The sequence below is a fragment of the Corvus hawaiiensis genome, chromosome 1, assembly GCF_020740725.1.
Source record: "Corvus hawaiiensis isolate bCorHaw1 chromosome 1, bCorHaw1.pri.cur, whole genome shotgun sequence".
Taxonomy (NCBI): domain Eukaryota; kingdom Metazoa; phylum Chordata; class Aves; order Passeriformes; family Corvidae; genus Corvus; species Corvus hawaiiensis.
The window spans coordinates 19,527,536-19,550,013 of NC_063213.1; the positions used below are offsets into that span (position 1 = coordinate 19,527,536).

General features: G+C 37.6%; 1 protein-coding gene across 1 annotated transcript in view; it reads right to left on the minus strand.

The window, feature by feature from the left end:
- PLXDC2 (plexin domain containing 2) overlaps positions 1-22,478 on the minus strand; it is a 268,004-nt gene that overhangs the window by 138,902 nt on the left and 106,624 nt on the right. The window contains exon 2 of the mRNA XM_048295506.1: positions 7,850-8,061. Coding sequence (XP_048151463.1) covers positions 7,850-8,061 — 212 coding nt within the window. The remainder of the gene's footprint in view (positions 1-7,849; positions 8,062-22,478) is intronic.

A 22,478-nucleotide genomic window follows, 5' to 3' on the forward strand; every position in this document is an offset into this window, starting at 1 on the left:
AAAACATTTTAAAATAACAATAACAGCCTTTGGAAAAAAAAATTAAATTAAAATACTGCAAGAAAATTCTATACAACTTAACCTTCAATTACTATATCAGCTATATCATTTACCACAAAATTTTAGCTCTCTTACAACAAAAATATGACATCTAAACATTCTGCTACATGGAAAAGCAAAAGATATATCCACAATGGTTTCAGTACAGCAGCACTGTTTGTGCATATCCCTAGACTCTTCCTCCAGTATATCCTTAATCTCCACTGTAACTTTCAAGCTTCTAAATATGAAAATAATAACATAATATATAACTTAATCTCTTAAATGGATACCAAAAAAAGCACAAGAACAGCTGGACTTTCATAAGTCAAACATCGTCGTATGGTCCTCAGAACTGACTGGGAAAGAGAATTGGACTTGATGATCCTTGTGGGTCCCCTCCAACTCAAGATATTCTGTGATTCTGTCTGTGTATGATGCCCAGGAAGCACAGGGGACCCAGAGCAAACAATAGCAATTGCCCATTTTCCTGAGGGCCCAGTAATCTGCTCCTCAGAAACTTCCTATGTGTTTAATAACCCGTGACAAATCTGTATTCCAAGAATTTGCCTGATTTTGTAAATTTTGACATCTACAACATTCAGTGTCAATGAGCTCCAGAGCTTTTGCAGTTTAATGATGTGCAGTAGAGGGGAATCATATGGAACATTTGTTTAATCCTCTGGAACGTTGCGGAAACACAAGAGACAGCAGATATTCCAACAGAGACTTCTGGACTTAAGTTACACTGGCTTAAAGTCAGCAAGACAATGTGTTGGAGGTACAACTGACATGGCCTAAGGCAACATAAGATAGGGTCTGAAATGGCTGAAAATCTGGTGAAATGCCACCTTCAACTGTAAAACCATATTTTTTAGTCACAATTGTTTTAGCCCTGGAAGTTCCAGGTCTATACTAGGTTACCAAAGTTTAACTGAACATTGTGAAAAATATTTGCAGGCCTACAGGAAGAGCCCAGCTTTCCCCTCCTTCTCTTGAATGAGTCATACACCAAAAATCACGTGATGTAGTAATTATTAACTGTGAACAAGAAATAATTCTACATCCCTAAAAGTAAAAATAAGAGTGAATATAACTTTTGTTATGATAAAGATTTTGCAAGTAGACCTGGAAAGCTTCAGCCATGTAATTAAATCAATTAAAGTTATTTCTTAACTTAGGACTTTAAATGAATCTTAACCAAAATCTAATGTTTTCCTTATTTCAGTCAAGGGCTAAATATTATTTGAGCTCAATGGTATAGTCTAGGATCTGTCCCTAAAATGAAGCCACATCAGAAAGCAGGTGTCAAAATAAAACTGATTGTTGCTTCAGGTTTTCTAGAATTTTTTTCCCCCCAGACTTTTGTAAATACAGATTTCAGAATACAAGTATTGTTCTTTCTCTCTCTAAAGAATCAACCAATTCCTGTGACAAATTTCTGCTCTGCAAAGCTTCAATCCTCCTCACTTATATGTCAAATGGTTCAACTGAAACCTAAAATCTGGTTAAACCTTTGTACTGAACATGCATTTCAAGAGAGTCGTACTGTTCTACAGAGTGTTATACATTGATTTTACCCTATAATTTACATGTAGCTATCAGGTCTCCTATGGGGCTTGCAGCAGAAACTTGGATATTTCATAATCTGCATTAAAATGTGACTATGCATTAAGAAAAGAATTCTGTCCTAGTGGTGGAGGGATCAATAGCATCCCTGATATTATTAAACTAAATGGCTATACAAGAAGTGTTGCCCATGGAATTAACTTGCACTGTTGAGGATCACTGACAGGGGAAGGAAGATACAAACACTATTTAAGCGAAATGTTTGAACTATAAATTTAAAAGGTAAGCAAGCAGACAACTTTACACAGGCAATTAAAGGCTCTAAAAATTGCAAGTCAGAAAATAGGTTTTAGAAGTAAAGAGGATCACTCTCTTAGCTTGGGATGAGGACAAAGAACAGAAGGACTCATTAAACTGTGACAATAAGGATTTTTTTTAAATACAGAATATGGTTGTCAGTAACTTGGAGGGACCATGGTTTCAGAATACAGTGTTATTAACCCTACTCTTTCTAAGTCCTTCAAACGCAACTGGCATGAAAGCATTGGGATGGGAAGAAAAGGAAAAAAAAAAAGAAGAAAAACAGGAACAAAAGGCTTGGCCAAAATGACAGCTCACTCTGAGACTATGATATTCTAGTTTTAAAGCTTCTTTTACACATGGACAAGTTTTTCTACTTTTAATACAGTGCATTAGAGAAGTAATTGAGGAATTCCCTTATCATTTGTCCAGCCACGGGAAATTTAATCTCAAGCATTTATTTTCTTCCTTGCTCAGACTTGCAGTGGGGACACAGCAATGGGCATGCTGACACTGCTGTCAGTAGCTGAGAGTAATTGCTCTCAAATCCCAAGGGCTGTAAAACTCAATCCCTTCTGTTGTTTTTGCCAGTCAGAATCAGACGTCTTCACTTCCATGAGTGACTGGGACTGATAAGGGAGAAGCGTTCTTTTGGGCAGAAACTCTGGGTCGGAATGCAAAATCCAGCAAAAGACTGTTATCAGTAAGAAATCCACCAGTGTTGTTTCAATAGGGGCAAGATGCTTTTCAGGTACAAACTACTGGGGCTGCTAAAATTTGCATTTCAAACAACATCTAGAGAAAGTAAAGAAAGGAGAGAAAAAAGAAAGAAGGGTGACTTCAGTTGGCAACAGCTCTAGTTTACTTAAAAGCAATACACAGCAGTAGATATCAGTGACATCCACAGGAATAAATGAATCACTTCACTAGAGAAAAAAAAAATTGCACTGAAATAGCCACAATTTTCTATGCTTGCAAGTAGTATGTTAGGTGGGGTGGAGAAAATAAGATAAAGTGGAGTTTGGTTTGATTTAACATGCTCAGCATGCTGGTTTTTGTTCAGAACTGATTCTTCTTCTGTCATACATTTGCAATCATCCATTCTGTTCTAAGACTTTATATGAAAAATTATGTTTTCCTCCATTTTTGCTTGTGCAAAGCAATAAAACTTTACTGCACTCAGCTCAAGCTTGACTATGATCTAATCTATTATTTTATTGCTGGATTTATTTTTGATATTTGAAGTTTGTGAAAGACTATTGTTTTGATGTAGTATCTCTATACAGTGGCAAAAACTTGAAAGTAATTCACATGATCTAAAGTTATTTTGCAAAGTTTTTCACCTTCTGCTCATGCCAATGCAAGCTGTAATTCAGGGACTTCTCCAATTCAATTTTTCTGTATTTTTCTTGCTGATGTTTTACCCTGCACTGGTGTGACTGCAGTCACAAGGAAGATCTGTGATAAAGAGACCACAGCTATACATACACAGAGGGAGAATCTGTTCTGTATGGAGCTACATATAGCAAAAAAAAAAGGAAGTAACTTGAAAAATTATGCACATTTTAAACTACAGAAAAATTATGATGCCACATTTGTGCAATGCACAATTGTATATTAATGCATTAGTTGTATATTATTGCATTATTAAGCCTTTTCCAGTGCTCAGCACTCAGACCTGCATAAGCAAGCACTATGGCAAAACACGAATGCATTTGTGGATCCCTTAGTGGTGAATACTGGGGAACCAGCATCCATACCAGATACATTTCAGAGATCAGCTCCTTTTTCAGTAATGCAAAAAATGAACAGGCAAAAAGAACCTCTGATACCCACCTTCATGATCTGTATGGCTACAGGGCTTTGAGAATTAATAGAACAACTGGTCACATCATCACCATAAAGATGAGTTTATTTTAACAATGTTAATACTAAACTGCTTAATAAAAGTGAGTTATTATAGAGCATACTTCTCTTTTACAAGAGTATATGAAGAAAGGTAGCACATGTCTTATTTTTCTCCTTGCTTGAAAGAAGACATGTCAAACTAGACATATTCATGAAAATGTATTTTCACACTCACTGCTTTTACAAGGACTTACAGTGTTTGCAGCAACAAATTCTACCTGACACGTTGCATTTCCTAAGCTCTATTTACCATAAATAAAGGGCACTTCTAAATGTCCTGAGCACAATAAACAAAAGCAGTAGAATATACAACAAGCAAAAACCCAAAACAATCCTGACCCTCAAAACAGGAGAGAAAAATCCCAAGAAAGATGAGAGAAAAAAAACAAACCCAAAAGCTAGGCTTGAAATTATGATATTGTGAAATCCCATAAATTTGAGAAACAAACTCTCCAGAAAGAAGAATTCTGATGGTCCCAAAGTTATTCCAGGAAGAAGGCTTTAATGTTTGGCTTTGTGACCCTTGGGAAGAAATATGGCTGAGCCATGGGTGCTCATATCTTCAATGGAGCCTCTCTGAAACTCTCATCTGCCACAAAGACAAGAAGCTAACTTGTTGCAATGCATCACCAGATTCCTGTCTTTTTGGGGCTGACCCTTGCAGTTGGTGTAGACTGCTGACAACATATTTCTTTACCTGTCCCAAGGCTATCTGCTTTGGAGATTTCTCTCAGACTGTAATATCTGTGTCCAGCTCTATAAGATGGGATCTCACTCTTTTTATGCTGCTATTTTGTCCCTCTGCAGAGCTTTCTCTCTCTCTCTTTAGCTATTTTATATAATGGGAATGAAAACATAACAAGTCTCTTATGGAATATGATCCTCATCTGCCTTTGAGCTCTAGAGTACCAATTGCAAATAAAGCAATTGGGACTAACCTCCACCTTTGGGAGGCTTGTTGGGTTTGCAACATTATAGTCTCTAAATGGCACACTATAATAATCCTACTAAAGTAGGAGAGCAGGAGTACTTTCAAGATAGTTGTACTGTTTTATAGAGTGTTATACATTGATTTACCCTATAATTTATATTTAGCCACCAGGTTTCCTACCTGGCTTGCAGCAGAAACCTTTTCTTTACGACCTTTGCTTTTTGTTTGGCAACATCCATCTTTGTGGGTTTGTGCCGCCACAACACTGCACCTGTGGACCACAACATTCCTATTCTTCAGCAACACAATGGGACTTAGAGGTCTTATCTTCTGCTTCCCAAGACCCTGCTCTTTTCTGAAGGTCCAGCACATCCAGTGGCTATAGCCACTGCTTCTGCTAGTCTCTGCAATATAGTTCAAGACCAGTTCAAGAGAATACCTTTACTTGAAAAAAAGCACATGAATGTGTATATCATTTTCTATGAGTCCTTTCCTGAATCACAGTGCCAAAAAAATGAAGGAGACAAAACAGAGATGTGAAGAGAGGCGCCTGGGGTTCCTGGTGGCTACACTGCTCCATTTTTGGACCAGAGAGGCTGCACCCTAAAGAGAATCCCGCCATTATCTTTCCTATGCCTAGGAGGAGGTCCACCCTGACTGCTGGAAAGGTGTGATAAACCAATCTACAATGTACTTTCAGGAAGAGTGTTAAGAGGTCTGCACTTCATGCTCCCATTCAAGCTGATGTTAAAATAACCTCTGGATCAGGGCTGATGGCTCATCCAGCATGGTGAATCTGGGAAGTTACAGAACAATTCCAGTAATTCCAATGGGAAAAAACAAATCAAAAGTGTAATTTATTTAAAGTAAAAGGAAATCCAGTGGCAGTAAGCTGTGCTCCACACAATTTTGATTTTATTATTTTTCACCTTATATATGGATTGGTAACTTAAGAAATATTTAGTTTTAAACAGCGTGCAGAAATTTCTGCTTATGGCCTTCCCTTTTTCCTTGGCTGTTTTGGGGTGGGTTTTTTTATTTCCTTTTGTTTTGGTTTGGTTTTGTTGTTGTTTTGGGGTTTTTGTTTTGTTTTGGTTTTTTTTTGGAGGGAGGGATAGAGGAGAGAGAGGGAATAAGGACTGTTTGGTTTGGGTTTATAAAGCTGGAGAGAAAGTAAACTCATCATTATAAAGAAAGACAGAAAATATCATCAAGTGAAAACATTCATCACTGTCAGTCTTCATATTAGCATGGCAAGCCCAGAAAACACTTTAGAGAAAATAGTATCTGTAAAAAACAGTATCTGTAAAGGAGGGATGTCGTCATCCTGTAGCATCACTAAATGTAAGTGGCAGGTAATACTCATTCTCTGGATTTTCTTTAGCAAGCACTGCAATGTACACAGAGCAAGCATTTAAGATAATGAATAAGCTCTCCAGCACTGCTGATAAGCTCCCAAGCTGCAGAAGACTGCAATGTATGGATTCTTCCTCTGTGGATATCTGTTGTATACTCTGCCTCCTCTATAAGGCCAGGCATCAAGGGTTTTCCTGTGACATGCCTGTGTGTTATCGTGGGGATTTTCAATGGAATCCGATAATGTGTAAAACCACAACTCAGTTATCTTATTGTGCTGAAAAGACTTAGAAAAAGAGGTTTGCAACAGAACACAAAACTTGAATTCAATAAACTTTTCAGGTTAAGACACTACAAAGCCATTAATCTGTCAGGAAAGATGTTCCTGGAAAAATACCATTCTATGTACATCCATTTAGAAGCATTCATTTTTTTCCCCCCAAATCTTGCTATACATAAGTGTTAGAGGGGGAACTCTGATCATTTTGTTTCAAAAGAGCTTGGAACCAAACTGAATGGAAACACTGCATAGGGATCCATGGGTAAGCCATGGAAAGATCAGCTACTAAAACTTCCCTGTACCTGAGACAGCTTGCACTTTACCTGCTAAAATAACTAGATGTAAGATTGATCTGTGTTGTGCCCAAAAGAATTGCTACAAGTATGGGCAGATGGGGATTACAAGAGGCAAAAAGGAAGTTATAAAATCAACATGAAATTCAAAACTACAATTTACCAACCAGTGACTTTCATGTTAGTACAAGAGGAAACATAATTAGTGCTGCACAAACTGGGAAGCTTAAAAACAACAAACACACAACACACCTCTCAAAAAGCACTATTTTTTTACTCATGCAGTAGAGATGCCATTGTCTCTACAGATGGGCTTTATATTACATTGCTTTTTTTATTGTGTAACAACCCAAAATCTGAAGGCTGCTTTTTTTTTTCTCTGAGAGTGAGCTTCTCAGAACTGAAAAAAACCTTGACACTGTTGTTTTGGAAGAAGATTATAATGAATGAAGATGTTAAGTGTAGCTTAGTCCAAGCTGTATTTTATTGAAAAACAGGATGTAGATTTTATTAATAACAAAACCCCGAACTCAATACTTAAAAAACCACAACAAAAACAAAAGAACCAAAGAAAACAGGACAGAGAGCTATCTGGCAGTTCAACAAGAAATTAGAGGTTGAATGACACTATAAAACAGAGGGAAAATGTCCCAAGACTTCACACAGATGGACTTGATCCATCTTATTCTTTGGAAGACCAAAAATCAAATAATGCACAATTTTTTTCAATGACCAAAACCTGAATTTTCTTCCAATTTCTCATTTCTCTAGGGTCTTTTCCCCTTTTTGCTTGGATATCACTATCCATAAAGATTAGGCAAATTCTTGAAAATTGAGGTGTTTACACCAACTTCAAAAAAAGAATTCAATTTTATTCTAATATTACTTCCTTTCAGCAAGAACTGCTAAAACATGAGACTTCCCTTGGCTGTTTTCCAGTAAAGAAACAGACATCCTAAAGAGACTATACTCAAAACTCAGAAAGGACAGGCTCCAGCCTCAGGACAAGACAAAACTCCAGCTTCCCTGTCCTGACAGGTTCGTAAGTACAAAGACCAGAGTACTCTTCCCCATAAGTGTTTGAATACCCGGAAGGAACTGTCCTAATTTTTTACTTACCCCCAACCAAAGATAACAAAATGAATTAAGAAAATAGATGGGATGAATATCTACCTCAATCTGCGTAGTATTGTCATGTCCCTCTTCAAGCAGCAGGTCAGTGAAACCCCCTGGCTCCGAAGAATCCTGCCCCATGCTGGCTCTGTTGGTGTCGACTGATTTGAGGGACTCTGAGTGCCTTCTCCACCTGTGGCTGCTTACATATGAATCCACCTGCACATTTTCCTCCACTCGAGGGAAGCTCTGAAGAACTTCATAAAGCACACCTGTTTGACAAGGAAAGAAAGGCAAAACAAAGCAATGTAATAAGTGAACAGAGAGCTGGTTTGCTTATCATAATCGAAAACCTAAGAATTTTTTATAAAGCTACAACTCATAAATAGCCATTTGTATCCCTGATAAAGTTTCTTTGGCAATGTAAGTGTTAAAAAGAACCGTTATACTTTTACAAAATTCAGGAATTTTGACTAAGTTTGGTAGACTCCTTTATAGACTCCTTTAAACATCCTAGATGTTTTATTTTTCCGCTTGTTTTCTGTCTGGGAAAAGCTTTTCCTGTAACTTTTGTAACTTTAATAATGTTTACCCATAGCTGATACTTTTCAAAATAGAGTAAGTCTAACAAAAAATATTTTAATCACCTAAAAAAACAAATGTAGAAGAGACAGAGAAACTCTTGTACAGACTTAGTTTTTCCTGCTGATTTTATGTTGAAAGAGCTTGGAAGCCATGGTGAAAGGCAAATAAACATTATGAAAGATGTGAAATTCTCATAAACAGCTGTTCCAGTGCATAAATAAAGCTGCCCTGCTGTATAAAGTGATAAACATGAATGATGTGTGAAGTCTGCAGACACTCACTATATCTTCTGCAAGAGGTGAGCAGTTGGGTGGTGTGTTTAACATATTACTTTTGGACATTTTCATGCTCATTTGCAACTTTTTCATACTAGTAAAACTATCAGCAAAACAAACCTATAAAACTATCATCAGATAAAACCATTAATTCTTCAGAAGTTTCTATTTTGCCCAATCCAAAAACCCATCAAAGTATTTTTCTGTTAATTTATTTTTGTTAGTGCCATCAAGAGAGGTTGAAGTAAGTTTGCATATTTTGCACTAAAAGTCAGATATGCTTTTCATACTTTCTTTGGGTCTAAAAGAAGAAGTAGAGGGGTGCTCTGTGCATTGGATGTGGCTGGAAGAAGGTGATTTGGTTCAAAAAACAGAAAAAAAGGACTCTCAAAAGAAGCAGCAGAGAAAAGGAAAGTACTGAAAGCATAGACCAGTAAATAATTATCTGCAGAAATACTTCCATTGTTTTTTTTAACAGAAGCTCCTGAACAAAAGATGGCACCACTTCCAAAGTCCTTAATAAGCATCACGCATGTTGTCTAAGTACAGAAGAGATGGGAAAATAGAAAATTAGCTATCAAAGGTTTAAATAAGTGAGATTTTCCTGCATCACAGCAGGAACAGGTATAGGAGCCATGGGTATAGGAAAATCTGTCAGACACTGTTCTTAGCAGATGAGAAGGTGTTACAATACAGAAACAGTATCTAATACAATTTAGGCTCTATGTGGTTCCATTTTTCTAACAAACTCCCCCAAATCTACTAAACTTATTTCCTAAGCTATTTGATCAGTCACAACCAAGCTGAAATTAATGTGAGATGAAGGTGCTTGGCCACCTGCAGAAATCAGAATTTAACTGACATGCAGAACAAGAAATCTCAGGCTACATCTTTCCTTAGACCCCAAGCAATCAGACTTCTTTTCTTTTAATAGGTGGCTTTGAAGACTGTTTCCTTGCATTTCTTAAAAACCTTAGAACATTGTCTTCAACAAATTGCTACTGTGTTCTCTATTTTATCAGAAAATCAGCTTGATGCAGAGGGACAGCTCAGTGGGTGAACTTATTCCTCCACATCCCTTATCAAAATCTATTCAAAGCAGCCCTCCCTGCTAGAGCTTGCAGGCACTCCACCGTGCTGTCATAGGGATGAGGCACTGGGAAGCTGACAGACATGGCAAACTGCTCCGATACATGGGCAGAGAGGGCTCCCTGCCCGCGATCCGCAGCGCCCGAGGCTGGGTCCCTGGAGACCATGACCGCCCTCCTGCTGCTGCCGAGGCTCCGGCACTGAGACACCAGGGCTCCTTCTGCAACCACGGGGAGCATCACACACCTACAAACAGGCCACAGCACTTCAGGTACACGTCTGCAGGACCCCTTTCCCTTCCCCTGAAGCACCTTTCCTGCCGGGTGCTCAAAACCCATACTCAGAGGGAGGTAAAATAAAGCACTTTACCCCCATTTTGCACTCCTACTCCAACCTACTCTTTTCATGGCTATAATACGTGCTTGACATGTTGAGGCCATCACCTAAACTAGCAAATAGAACATGTGAAAGTTAGGGGAGGGTTTTAAATCCCATTCACCTCAAGATGAGACCCATTTGTAAAGAAAAGCAATTACACCTTGTTCTCCCACATCCTGAATAGAAATGAATGTAGTTTCTAACCTTGAAGGAGTTAGTAACATAAATTGGTTTTTAAAATTATAATATAATGATGGAGAGAAGGAAAGAAGTGTGTTGGGGTATTTCCACTGGCTTGAAAATTGTACACAATTTTCTTCATATTTTCTTTTACGGTATAATTGCATCATGGCATCTGCAAAATTTGGCTTGGGCCATTCCACATTACAGAGATTTTCGATGTCATTAGTGCACTACTTTTATCTCCTTTCAACTATTTTAATTATGTGATTTTTCTCTTTGATACATAGAAAGTGTTCTAAAATAATACCGTTTCTGCTATTACAGTGACAAATATTTTTTACAGGTACAAGCTATACTGACATAAGGAATCTTTAGAATCATCTAGCTGTATTCAGAACGCATGATATCCTTCTAAATTGAATAGTAGCAAGAATTAAATGCAGGAAGTGATAACTATTCAGTTTAAAACTAGTGTTTGGAGGTTTTTTCACCATTACTTGTGAAATCTGTAAAACACTGTTATCAATAGACTAGTTAACTGTCCTGGACTGGCAGTGCGGAGATACTGAGCTACAACGTGATTTCAAGGAATAAAGAGAGAAATGTACTGTGTGATTCCTCCTTCATTAAACGTTTGCCTTAAACTACAGGGGATAGAGAGAGAGCGGTGATGAGCTTGGTCAGGCCAGCTCTGCTCCAGAATGTTCTGTTGTTTATCCCAGCAGAATGCCAAGAAAATGACAAATATTTTTGAAATGAGCTGAACAGGATGTTTTATTTTTAGGTAAATAAAACATATAAATTTTCAGATAATGGATAGATAAATTAAATTCTAAAAGGCGGCATCCCATGAAGAAAAAGCATCCAAAGACCTAAAATTCCAACACTTTACAAAGTAGAACTGTTTCATGTTTCTGGTTGAAATCTCTGTGTAGCTGAAAAATCACATAAAAGGCATTTTAGAGGAAATGTACCAAAGTATTACAGTCTTATCTTTTAGATTTTAGAGCTCTCTAATTAACACTGAAGGAGAACATGTCATTCAAATCAATTGAAAAGAAGCCAAATGCTGTAATATCTGATTTATAATAAAATCACAATATTGGCAAACACAGATGAGTAGCAACTTGTTCAAATTGTATGAACAGAGATGCAAAACTACAGTAACCCTTCAAATCTGTTAAAGCTGGAACTACTGTTTTCAACTAATATTTTTATGTGTAAATCATCACAGTTTTATACATAGTACTCCTATCACTGGCATGTCACTATCTCTGTGGGAAGGTCGGTATGACTGATACTGTGCTGCAGTGTTTTGAAGCAGTAAAAATAGAGTAAGGTCTTTCTAATGAATATGTAATGAGGATGGTGTTTTGGCCTGATCCTTCAGCTCTTGCTCTTGAAGTTTTCATAAAATTACTGATGAAAATCGTTATGCCTACAGCTCCTTTCCTCCTTGGGTTATGCTAAAATTTAAGATTTCAGCTCTGTGTTGAATAAAGTTAGAGAGGCAGTCAGGTGGGGAGAAGGGAAACAAATCTGTAAAAAGCTTTCACCAATCGGAAATTATTTGGTGACTGCTGGGAAGATCAGAAGCTCTTGCCACGGTTGGCCAGTTCAGCCCTTCATGACTGATGTTGATCAAAATTTCCATCAAAGGCTTTAAGGGAAAAGGAGCATCATTCACACAAACTGGAAAGACTTGCACAGAATATTTAGAGAAGACATTGAGGAATGGGAATGGATGAAAATTACAGGCAGAATCACTTTCACTCATTTCTAAACCAGGTGTTTCACATTTCCTTCTGTACAGGTTTACCTGCTCACATGAAAAAGAAAGCTTTTGGCATCTATTGCTTAAACCACCATGTACCCAGGTAACAGCTTTTTTTACCATTTGAGCTTGCATTTTAACAACTACTAAACAAGTTTTTAAATGTGTTAAACTAAACTGATGGAAGACAAACATCTAAAACAGGTCTTGTACATCAGGACCTTTTGAGGTGGCTCTGCTAGTCTGAGGTTTTGGGCAGGAAGATGTGTGTCCTGTACTATGAAATATATAGAATGGCTTAACACTCATTAACATAAATCAATGCTGTTTGTCCACTTCAATATTGTGAATTATACAAGTGGCTCTAACAGAACAGAAATGCTGGGCTATACAAGAAAGACTTGCTGAAAGGGAAGAAGACACCTAACTGTGGTGGACACATGGGTTCTCTGCTTTGCCAAGACTGCCCTCAAAGAAAAAGGGAAAAATTCTAAGCAAATAACCCCAAAATGCAACAGCTGAACCCGACAAGCAAGACAGCTCTGATTTTGTAAGGAAGTCTGGTCTACATAAAGCTTTATTTATAAGGAAGAAACAACAAAAAAGAAACTTTATATTTTTACGGGTGGCAATGTAACCAAAGGAGAAAGAAACCCTATTTGGGAAAAAAATGGCAAATAAGTAAATACTCTTTCATTCCTTCAGCTGGTTTTGGGCTTTTGCCCCCTTTTCCACAAGGTCAAACAAAGTTTTGTGGAGTGTTTCTGCACATCAGAATTTCAGAATTTCATTTCTGAAACGTATGTGTTATTTACATTTCATGATTGCACACATTTAAGCCAACTCTGCAATTTGACTAATTTCATAAATGCACCATAATCAGCAAGATTTCTTTTGAAAGACTGGAAATACTCATACATTGAAATACTCATGCTCTATTCAGCAGATTGCTTGTGAGATACATGATCAACTTTCTAAATATGTTTCAGCCCAAATGCCAGCAAAATCAAGTATCAAATACACAAATTTATTCATCAAGGGACAGAAAATGCCATCATACTACTTTAGGTTAAGCAACTTTCTGTAGCCTGTCTTGTAAGTCTTTATTTTTATTATTACCTGTGCAGTAAGGATGAGAAAACAACAAATGTTGGTGGAAGATATGAACACTGGTCCCATGAAGTTATAGGCTCTTCAAAACATAAACATAAACATAAACATGCCTTTAAAAGGTTCTCCGGGTAGAGGGCTTATATACTGAATGACCAATATCACAGAAAAAATCAATCGTACTTCTTACAAAAAAGAAAAATTTCTAGTTAAAATTAACTCTGCCTATGAACACCTCAACAAAATAGAGACTTCTTCTGTATCTGATTCATGCACCTAGGACCAATTCAATTTTTCTGACCTTAATTTAGGAAAGATATAACAGATAAGCTTGACTTTCAATATGTCCTTGCTAATGATACAATAAATTTCTTAAATTAAAAAGTAACATGATTTGTAAAACTATCCCACACTGAAAATTAGCACACCAATAGCTGTGTCAGTTTGGTTCATGATGTTAAAAACAACAAAAGACCAGATCCTCATAGTTTCTTTTTAAAGCTTGTCTGAATCTGCCAACAGAACTGTAATAATATATGGGAAAATAATGCTTAGCATGATCCTATTTTCCCCAACTAGGAATGAGAATTTATGAGACCTGCAAAGGGAATCAGAGGTCAACAATGATAAAACTCTGAATGATGGAAGATGATGATCACTGTACAGCTGTTGAATTGTTTGCTCAGAACAAAAAATAAAGTCTAAAATAACAACACTATCTTGATGTATGTTTTCCTTGCAATTATACAATAAGTAGTGACGTGCAATACAGAATCAGTATCAATAATAATAGGTATCATGGCAGGGAAATAACATAACTGGTAATTTCCTTCCACATCCATTTAATCAACAATATGAACTCAGACTCTTCCCTTTGCAACTGCTTTCTATTCAATAACTATTTTTCACCACTACAAGTGGTCCCAAAGAGCATATTACCACACTTCCAGAACTTTATCTTTGTCACAACTACAAGTGCTGCAGGCTGGGGTTTTGTAGTGTTTTTCATTGTTGTTGTCTTGTTGTTGTTTTGTTTTTGTTTTGCTTTTTTTTAATTGCCTGATTTACTTTCATTTTGTAATTATTTATGCAATCATACCGGTAAATTAAAATGGTATAAGTGAAGTCAAGATCCGAGTCCACTGGTAACAATACCATGATTTTGATTAGCCTACCCTGAGGAAATATTGTTAAATTCCATCTTCAGTCTTATTCTCTGGCTACATAAACACAATAATTTGCACATTGAATTTACAAGCAGTCTCATTATGGATTTATAACTTCTTACAGATTTGTTTTGCTATTCTTCCTGTCAGTTCCACTTGGGGACCAAGACCTAAATTTATTGCTAACTGGATACATACAGAACCAAAAAAATACAACTTATGTCTTAAAGAAGGCTTGCAGTCTTGAAGATGCTGGGTAATGAGGGAGAAAATTTTGGTGAGTACACAGTGATATCAGTCATCACCAAAAATCTAGCCAGTACCAAGATTTTGAAGGTATTTTAGTAAAAAGAAGATTTAAAAAGGAAAAAAAGTGTTCTAATTTGATGTGCTTAATTTTCTCATACACACAATCTAGAAGGATTTAAGTTGCTTTCACAACTGAGTTAAAACAAGAGTTTAGGGGAAGGCTGATTGATGCCATGAAGATTTTTGCTTTTTCTTTTATACCCCTGTTATACCTTTTTACAGCTTCTGTATTCCTAGTGCTTTTTGCCTACATTCTTAGACTTGTTTGTTAAGCTAAGAGACTAAACATCGTAGAAGCTTCGTAGCTAGGGATCAGTGTGCCCCAGACCCCAAGGTCCTCTCCAGAACACATTCTGTAAACCAAGATAGAACCATCCAGAGGAAGGTTCCTTGGGGAGGGGGAGCTCACTTGAACCTCTCATTGGGGAATCTTTGATAGATATGCTAATTAGAAAAGCCTATAATGTTATACCCAATGTTGGGGGGACACACACACACACATGGAAACACATGGGAGGAGAGAGACACAGAGACACAGGGAAAGACTCGGTGGGGTACATCTTGATGCATATGACCTGGACGTGTACACCTAAGGATCCTTAAGAATAAATACCAAGGTAAAATCCCTTTTCCCCTTCTAACCGTGTATGCCTCTTGATTTTAAGACCAGGAAAAGGCATCATGATCATAACAGAAGTGGAAGGCGATGCTTACAAGTCTTATGCACATCAGCATCCCACACTTGCAGATTGTTTTTTTTTATTATTTTTGGAACGATAAAAACACAATTATGATTAAGCTAACAATGCAGAGTGTAATCCTTTATCTCAGCCCTCCACTTTCTGAAACAGGAAGATGAAATCACCTTGAAAAGAGAGATAATGAAGTTGGAATCGATTCTGGTTTAGCCTTTCCTTACAAAAAAAAAAAAAAAGAAAAAGAAGAAAAGATGCTCTAATAGACTTAGATGCCCAGCCACAGCAAATTCAATTTGAGTACTACTCACTTAATCTTTGCACACTATACTAATATGTTCAACACCCACATTTCCAGTAGCACTTGCAATAATTATTAGTAATGCAGACACCCAACTGTACATAGATGAATATTTAGCACATACTAAGCTTCCAAAAGGAAGTATATCTGTAATGTTCTTACGTCCCTGGCACAAAACTCACAATATTAATAATTGTATTTACTTGTGGATTATCAAAGTACAGCATAGAAAAGAAAGTAGTTAACACATTTTAAATAATTTGAGGTTTTCTGATTAACTATTGTTGCAATAATGTCAAAATGCTGTCATGTGTAGTTTGTGTATTTTCTGTCCAAACCTCCCTATAACACAAACCCTTGCTAAACTACAGAATTACTTGTTTGAAAATCAGCAAAAAGTAAAGAATTTAACATAACAGTGCCTTGCCAAGAGAAATGGAGTTCTCTCTATAATATTCTATTTATATGCAAATTCTTGCTTTTCCAAACTTGATTCAAAGGTTTTCCAAAGAATACTAATACAACTGTACCTTATTTAAGCACACTGTAAAAAAGTTTATAATTTTTTTTTCTGGTCAGTAACTGGATTACAATATGATTGCTGGTGTTGGGCAGTAGCATTAGAGCTCTCTCCTATGTGTCCATCTCACAGTTCCAACTTGAAAGCATCTTGCTTTTTCCTGAAGGATCTAGCAAACCTAGGCACTAGAACAACCCGGTGATATGAGAGAAAAGCATACAAAAAGTGGACTAGGCATTCATAATTTGAACTGCAGCATATGTCTGGAACTCCTTTTGTATGACTTGCTGAGAAAGAAGACAGTAAATAACTGGGATGTACTAACCTGTGTTAGCTTGGCTAATTATGCCCTTCCCAGCAGATAGTGCCAAATGCAACTTTGGTAGAAGGATTATCTTCAGTTTTAGCCTGAGGAAAAGCCAAAGGCTAAGGCAGGTGGAAGCCCATTGCTCAAAAAATGGATTAGCACAGATAGCACACAGTGCAGGGTGCAAAGAGCAGCGATTGCAGGGACACTGCTCTGGCCAAGACTCCACGGGTCAGCTCTCCACGGGCCTGTCACTCACTGGCGCTGGAGCAGCACCAGAGGGTAATTGGCTTTCTGGGTAGCCCTGTCAGGCTGATTTTGGATCAGGCACAAGGATCAATGTCAGCACTCACAGCAAAGGCAGCCACGGAGGGTTCAGTTGCTTGAGCAAAGAGATACAGATGGAAAACAGGGCTCACATATCAACACAATGGGGCTGCCCATACATACAGGTACAGGCAGCATCACCTCAGGGGCACAGGTTAAAGTCTGAGCAACATGGCACAGTGGAAATAAGAGAAGAAAGGTCACACAATGGCATAACGCCTCATCAGGTGCAACAAACACTGATGGCACACAGATGAAGGATTTCCTCTCCTCCCTTTTCAGTGGTGCCCAACAGACTGAAACCACCCTTAGTAAGTTTGTCTGCAAACAAGGGCAAACTGCTAAGCCTCTTACTATCTCCAAAGAGATTTATTAATGAGTTTGTGGCAGTGTGCCAAAATACAGCATACATATAGAGTGACACTTCTCAGAACTCAACACGTCCTGGACTTCAAAGAAAGGCAGATCATGCCATGTAACCCCAGCATGACTTAAATATGGCACATTTCTCTTGCTGCATCCTCAGTCCCCTCTGTCCCCATCACAGGAGTGCAAAGGAAGTGGTTCGCAGTATTAGATGTTTCACAGAGCTCAGGACCTGGAAAACTGGAAAATGAATAAGCAATTGCTTTTGCCCAGAAATGTGTAGCAGAGAATGTAATAGTATCTGATATTATAAAAGCTGAAGAAAAAAGGTGCATGATTTTTCTTCCAGTAGAGTGGCAAAAGAGAAATTTTTGAAGATGGGAAAATTAAAATTTACAGCTGCTTATGAAGACATAACTTGGACTTTAGCTCAGTGATAAACACACAAATTGATTTCAGTCAGAGCCATAAATTTTAACCCCTTCACTTTCATTACGGATCAAACTAGGACTTTATATATCTTTCATTTTCTGCACACAAAGGCTTCCTAGACCAACAATGGTTCAGGATTAAGAAAGATTAATCCAGATACAAGGAAATAGATTGATCATTTGTGGAATTAATGAATTCATTTAATAAACAGTAAAGGCTTAGTGCCAGAACTCACTACACTGTGGTCTCAAGATAGTTTTCATGAAATGTCCTGCAAAAAGTAAAAGAAGTAAATTGTCATCTTCAAACACAGAGTTACTTCAAGGGTCAGGAGGTCTCACTGGGCTCATATGGCAGAGTTCCATGTTTAGGTTAGCAATGACTGAAAAATACATTAAATGCTAGTACTTTAGAATCCTTAAGATACCTTTACCTGATTTTCATGCCCTTTTAGATACACTGAATTATGCTACAGTGTTTTATTTGTGATGCTGGTTTCTTGTAGAGATGGGATGGTCAAGAAATGAAAATGGTATTTAATTTTTAAAAAAAGACATTGAAGCTTATTTCAAGGTCTCTTCACCCTCAACTCGCAATTGCTGTCCAACTTAAATTTCTCTATATACTTACCCAGTTCCCCCATTTCTTCATATATTATTCCAAAAGAATAGTACAAAACTTTAAAAAAAGAAGACCTACTGCCTTCCATTTTCACTCATGTGCATGAAGTAAGTGTTTTAAGGACTTCTGAAAACATAGTAGTGATTCTAAATAACAAGGGCTCCAATCTGGCCTAGTGCAGTACCAGAGATATGGTCCTCTGTGAGAACAGTCACTAGAGAAGTCAGAAATTTTCAATTTTTGAGGAAGCATAAGAGAAACCTAAGTAATTATGGTAAATATATATAGTGTACAGATTAATTCTCTAAAAGAAACTAAATATGTGCTGTAAAAGTGCAGGTTACTTATATTTTTCCATATTTTTGTGGAATAGCACAATGAATGCCTCTCTTTTGCAATCTATAAGATGCAGATAATGAAACTCACTTTCTCTGTTAAACATGGTCTGTGTTACTGATGACAAGCACTAGATAATAGCTATGTACTATTTTATTACTGAAAGGCCATATCTTATTTCTTCCAGCCTCTCTGTTGGCAAAGTATTTTCTGTCTTGACTAATGAAGATTAAATTTGTTACTTAAATTATAGTGGGTCTAAATGCCTACTGCTTTTTTTTTTTTTTTTTTTTTTTTTCCCCAGGAGAAATTCTCATTTTAGCTTCAGCTAAAATCAGCTAAAATCCTAGATCAGGAGATCTGCTAGAGAAAAACGTCGTGTTTCTAGCACACTAATGGGAGTAAATTAGAGCAGAGATTGTTTTTAAGCTCTGGGATAAAATCTGCCTTGCTAGACTTGATGTGAGACTAAAAAAAAAAATTATAAGGAGGAATTGTAGAAATGTGTTTAGAGTCAAAGAACAGCTGTATTAAACCCATCAGAAATCAGAGGCATAAAAATACAAATTAAGCCAGTTTGAGATATGAATGATAGAAAGACATTCTTTGTTTGGCAGAAAAGAAATAAACCCTTTGAAAACTGGCAGAGATACTGGAGAAACAGAAGATAAAATATTGCATCAATCTTGAAACTTGTCAAAGCAATGAAATTATCCAGAAAATGTTTAATTGCTCTGCCCAAGACATGGAGTACTGAATATTGCCTTTGTCTTCTCCCAAAAGGCAGACAAGCTAGTACTGTGGATTTTGCAGGTCTGGGGAGTAGAATGCAGGAAGGGCATGTTTTCACAGTTTTTAACTGATGAACAGAACTGGAAGGACTCAACTCCTACAAAGGCATTTTAGAATTTACAGATAAAACCTGTTTTTTTATATATGTTACAATTGACACTGTTTACATGCACCCCACTGTGCCTAAATAAAATTAGGGAACTGCATTGCTGGCATCCACTTTTAATACACAGAAGTTACATGGAATTTAGTTATTTAGGTAGACATATTCTGGGAGAAGATCGAAAAAATGTGTTTTTTTTCTTCAGTATTATATACCTTCCAATTCAACCACGACATTTCCAGGAACAAAAACATTATCAGCTTTGCAGCACTGCTGCTGGGGTGGGTTTGCTTGCATGCTGTGGATATACATTTCATCTGTGCATTTTTTTAAAAAAAGGAGGCAGAAATGGATACTGCCATGCTGCAAAGCGCATTGTGTTTTGGAAGCTGTGCAGGGTTGAGCCAGCTCAAATGACATCAGTCTACACTTTACGAAGGGACAGATTTGCCACTCTGCTGTGCCAGTGCTTTTCCAAGTGGAAGATAGGACATTATGTAATGTGTGAAGATCATTACACATTAATCATCACATGAAGAATATGTTATTTTCCTTTTCAGAGGGTAAAAAAGAATAGATGTAACACATGGAACAAGAAAGTTCTGTATATTCCTTAAAAAAACACAAATGTGCTTAAATGCTTTGGAGAAGCTTATTTTCAAAATGAACCTGAGCTTACAGAAACTCGGACTGGGTAGAATTAGTTGATTAGATGCATGCAAACACGGTCTAGTGCCTCTAGAGAGCCGAAGGAATGACTTTATGAGGAAAAGACCTTCACAAGATGGCTGGCTTTCTGCTTGGGCTATCACTACAGTGCAGAGCATCTGTACTTCAGCCACTTGTTCAAGCTGTTGCTCAGGTTCTTCATTATCACTGGCTAGAAGGCAAATTCAAAGGAGAAAGGGGAAAAATACCTTTAAGTAAGAGAGAAAACATAGTGTTTGAAAAGTTTTTAGGTAAAATGACATTTCAGGGTTTACTTACTAAACAAAGACAAGCATATCCAGGTACAGAATGAATTGGGAAAATAACTCTGTCAAAATTTGACCTATTTTGTTAAAGAGAGATTGATATATTTGTAAAATATACTTGAAAAATCACCTGTGTTTCTTCTCATTCCACCCACTATGGATTTTATTCCTAAGAAGCATATAGTAATGCTGTCTCAACACGCTGTTTCTTTTCTCTTTCCAAAGGAAGAATAGTGCCAACAGTCAGCTGTGATTCCCCATGCCCTGCCCTTGAGATTCAATGACAGAAAAACACCAGCCAGTTGCATAAAAAGGCATCTTTTAGAGCAGTCTTATATGTCTATGTCACAGCATCTTGCTGCCAAGGTTTTAACCCACATACTGGCTGACAGCCCATCCAGAGCCTGAGCAGCCACAGTAAGGTTTGCAAACCAGCTCCTCACATCTTGCAGCAGGGAACAGATTCAAAACCAGCTAGACGACATTCAGTGTTGTAAGAGTAAAATGCAAAGGTTTGCCCGATTCCCGGAAATTAATACAACCCTAGAACCCATACTTAAGTTTCTCAGGAAAAATTTTGATTTTGTTTCCAATTAGCTCAATGGTAATTTAGGGCACAAACTCTCCCTCTGTACCACATGTATTCACACTGTCAAAGAACTTGCAAATAATGCAAGTCCCAGGCTGGTGAATTTAAATGGGAATTTAACAGCCCCTAGAACTGCTCATCTTCTACAGGCCTGTCAGTTCCACTCCACTGAGGAGTTAATCTTAAATTAATCTGTCTTGCTGAATGCTGAGTGCCTTCCTCAACACATACATCTCATTTACTCAAGCAGAGAAACAGCTCAGTCACTAAAGATATATCATTCCATGTCTGAATTACAGAGGGATAGATCACCAGTTCCTGGATATCTAAGGTGTCCTGGCCAACTGACTGCTGAACTTGCACAGGCTGGCCGTCCTTTTGCAGTACGTCCCACAGAACCATTGCTTCCAAACCCACTACCATTAACAGGCCTGGTTTACAGTATTTTCTCTTCAGATAGCTGTAGGGGCAATGCTATCCAGTGGTAAAGGATGCAGGTTCAGTCAGTAAAGACTGGCATCCGCACCTTACCAAAAAAGCTGGCTTGGCCACCTTTCTTACCTACCTGAGCTGCTTATTTGATCCTGCTTTCTGGTTTTGGAAAGCTTATGCCCACAGTGACAGAACTGTCTCCCGAAATTCACAGTAAACTTTTCTTCTTAAATCAGGGCTAGTTACAGTCCTCATGAATTTTATAAACTGTCTGTCCTGTCCTCTCTCTTTTGTTCAAATTAGTCTTCACTATTTTCTACAAAAAACTTCAAAAGCAGGACACCTTGCTAGGAGATGGAAGACCTCCCCAGGGTAAATGTAGCCTTGATCTCTCTGCCTCACTTCCCTGGAGAGTGCATAACCACCAGGATATTATGGAAATATAAGACACCAGTACTTGGGCTCAGAAGGCAAGCTGAGAGCTTCTCTCATTCACAAAGACCAACCTCACTCTCAGAAGTGCATGGCACATGCTGGATCTCAAGGCAAGCAGGTCTTCTTGCAGACCTTAAGAGTAGTTAATCCCTAGAAAGAAGCAGGATTTCAGACACACAATGGGCATTACTTGTTTTTGTTTATAATTTTCAGGCCACTCCCAGATTCACAACTGAGTGTTTGGGATTGCAAACTAAGTGATAACAGTAAGCAACTCACACAAGGCTTCAATTCCACTTATGAATTTAAAAACTACAAATTTGTCATGAAAACACTGAGTTTCTAAGTGCCCAAGTCCTTCATCATATTTGTAACCTTAAAAGAATTTGGGAGGAAGAGTTTGTTAAACACTAACCAGTGTTGACAGCAGATGCCCACTTGCTTCAAAGACTAAATGCAGTTTTTCAGCCTGGGTATCACATGCTTGTCAGTCATGTGGAGGTTTCTCATAGTTTGGTGGATCTGGGCACATTTTTTGGTTCTAAATGAACCCACAAAACCACTGACACTTCCATGAACCAGGGACTTTC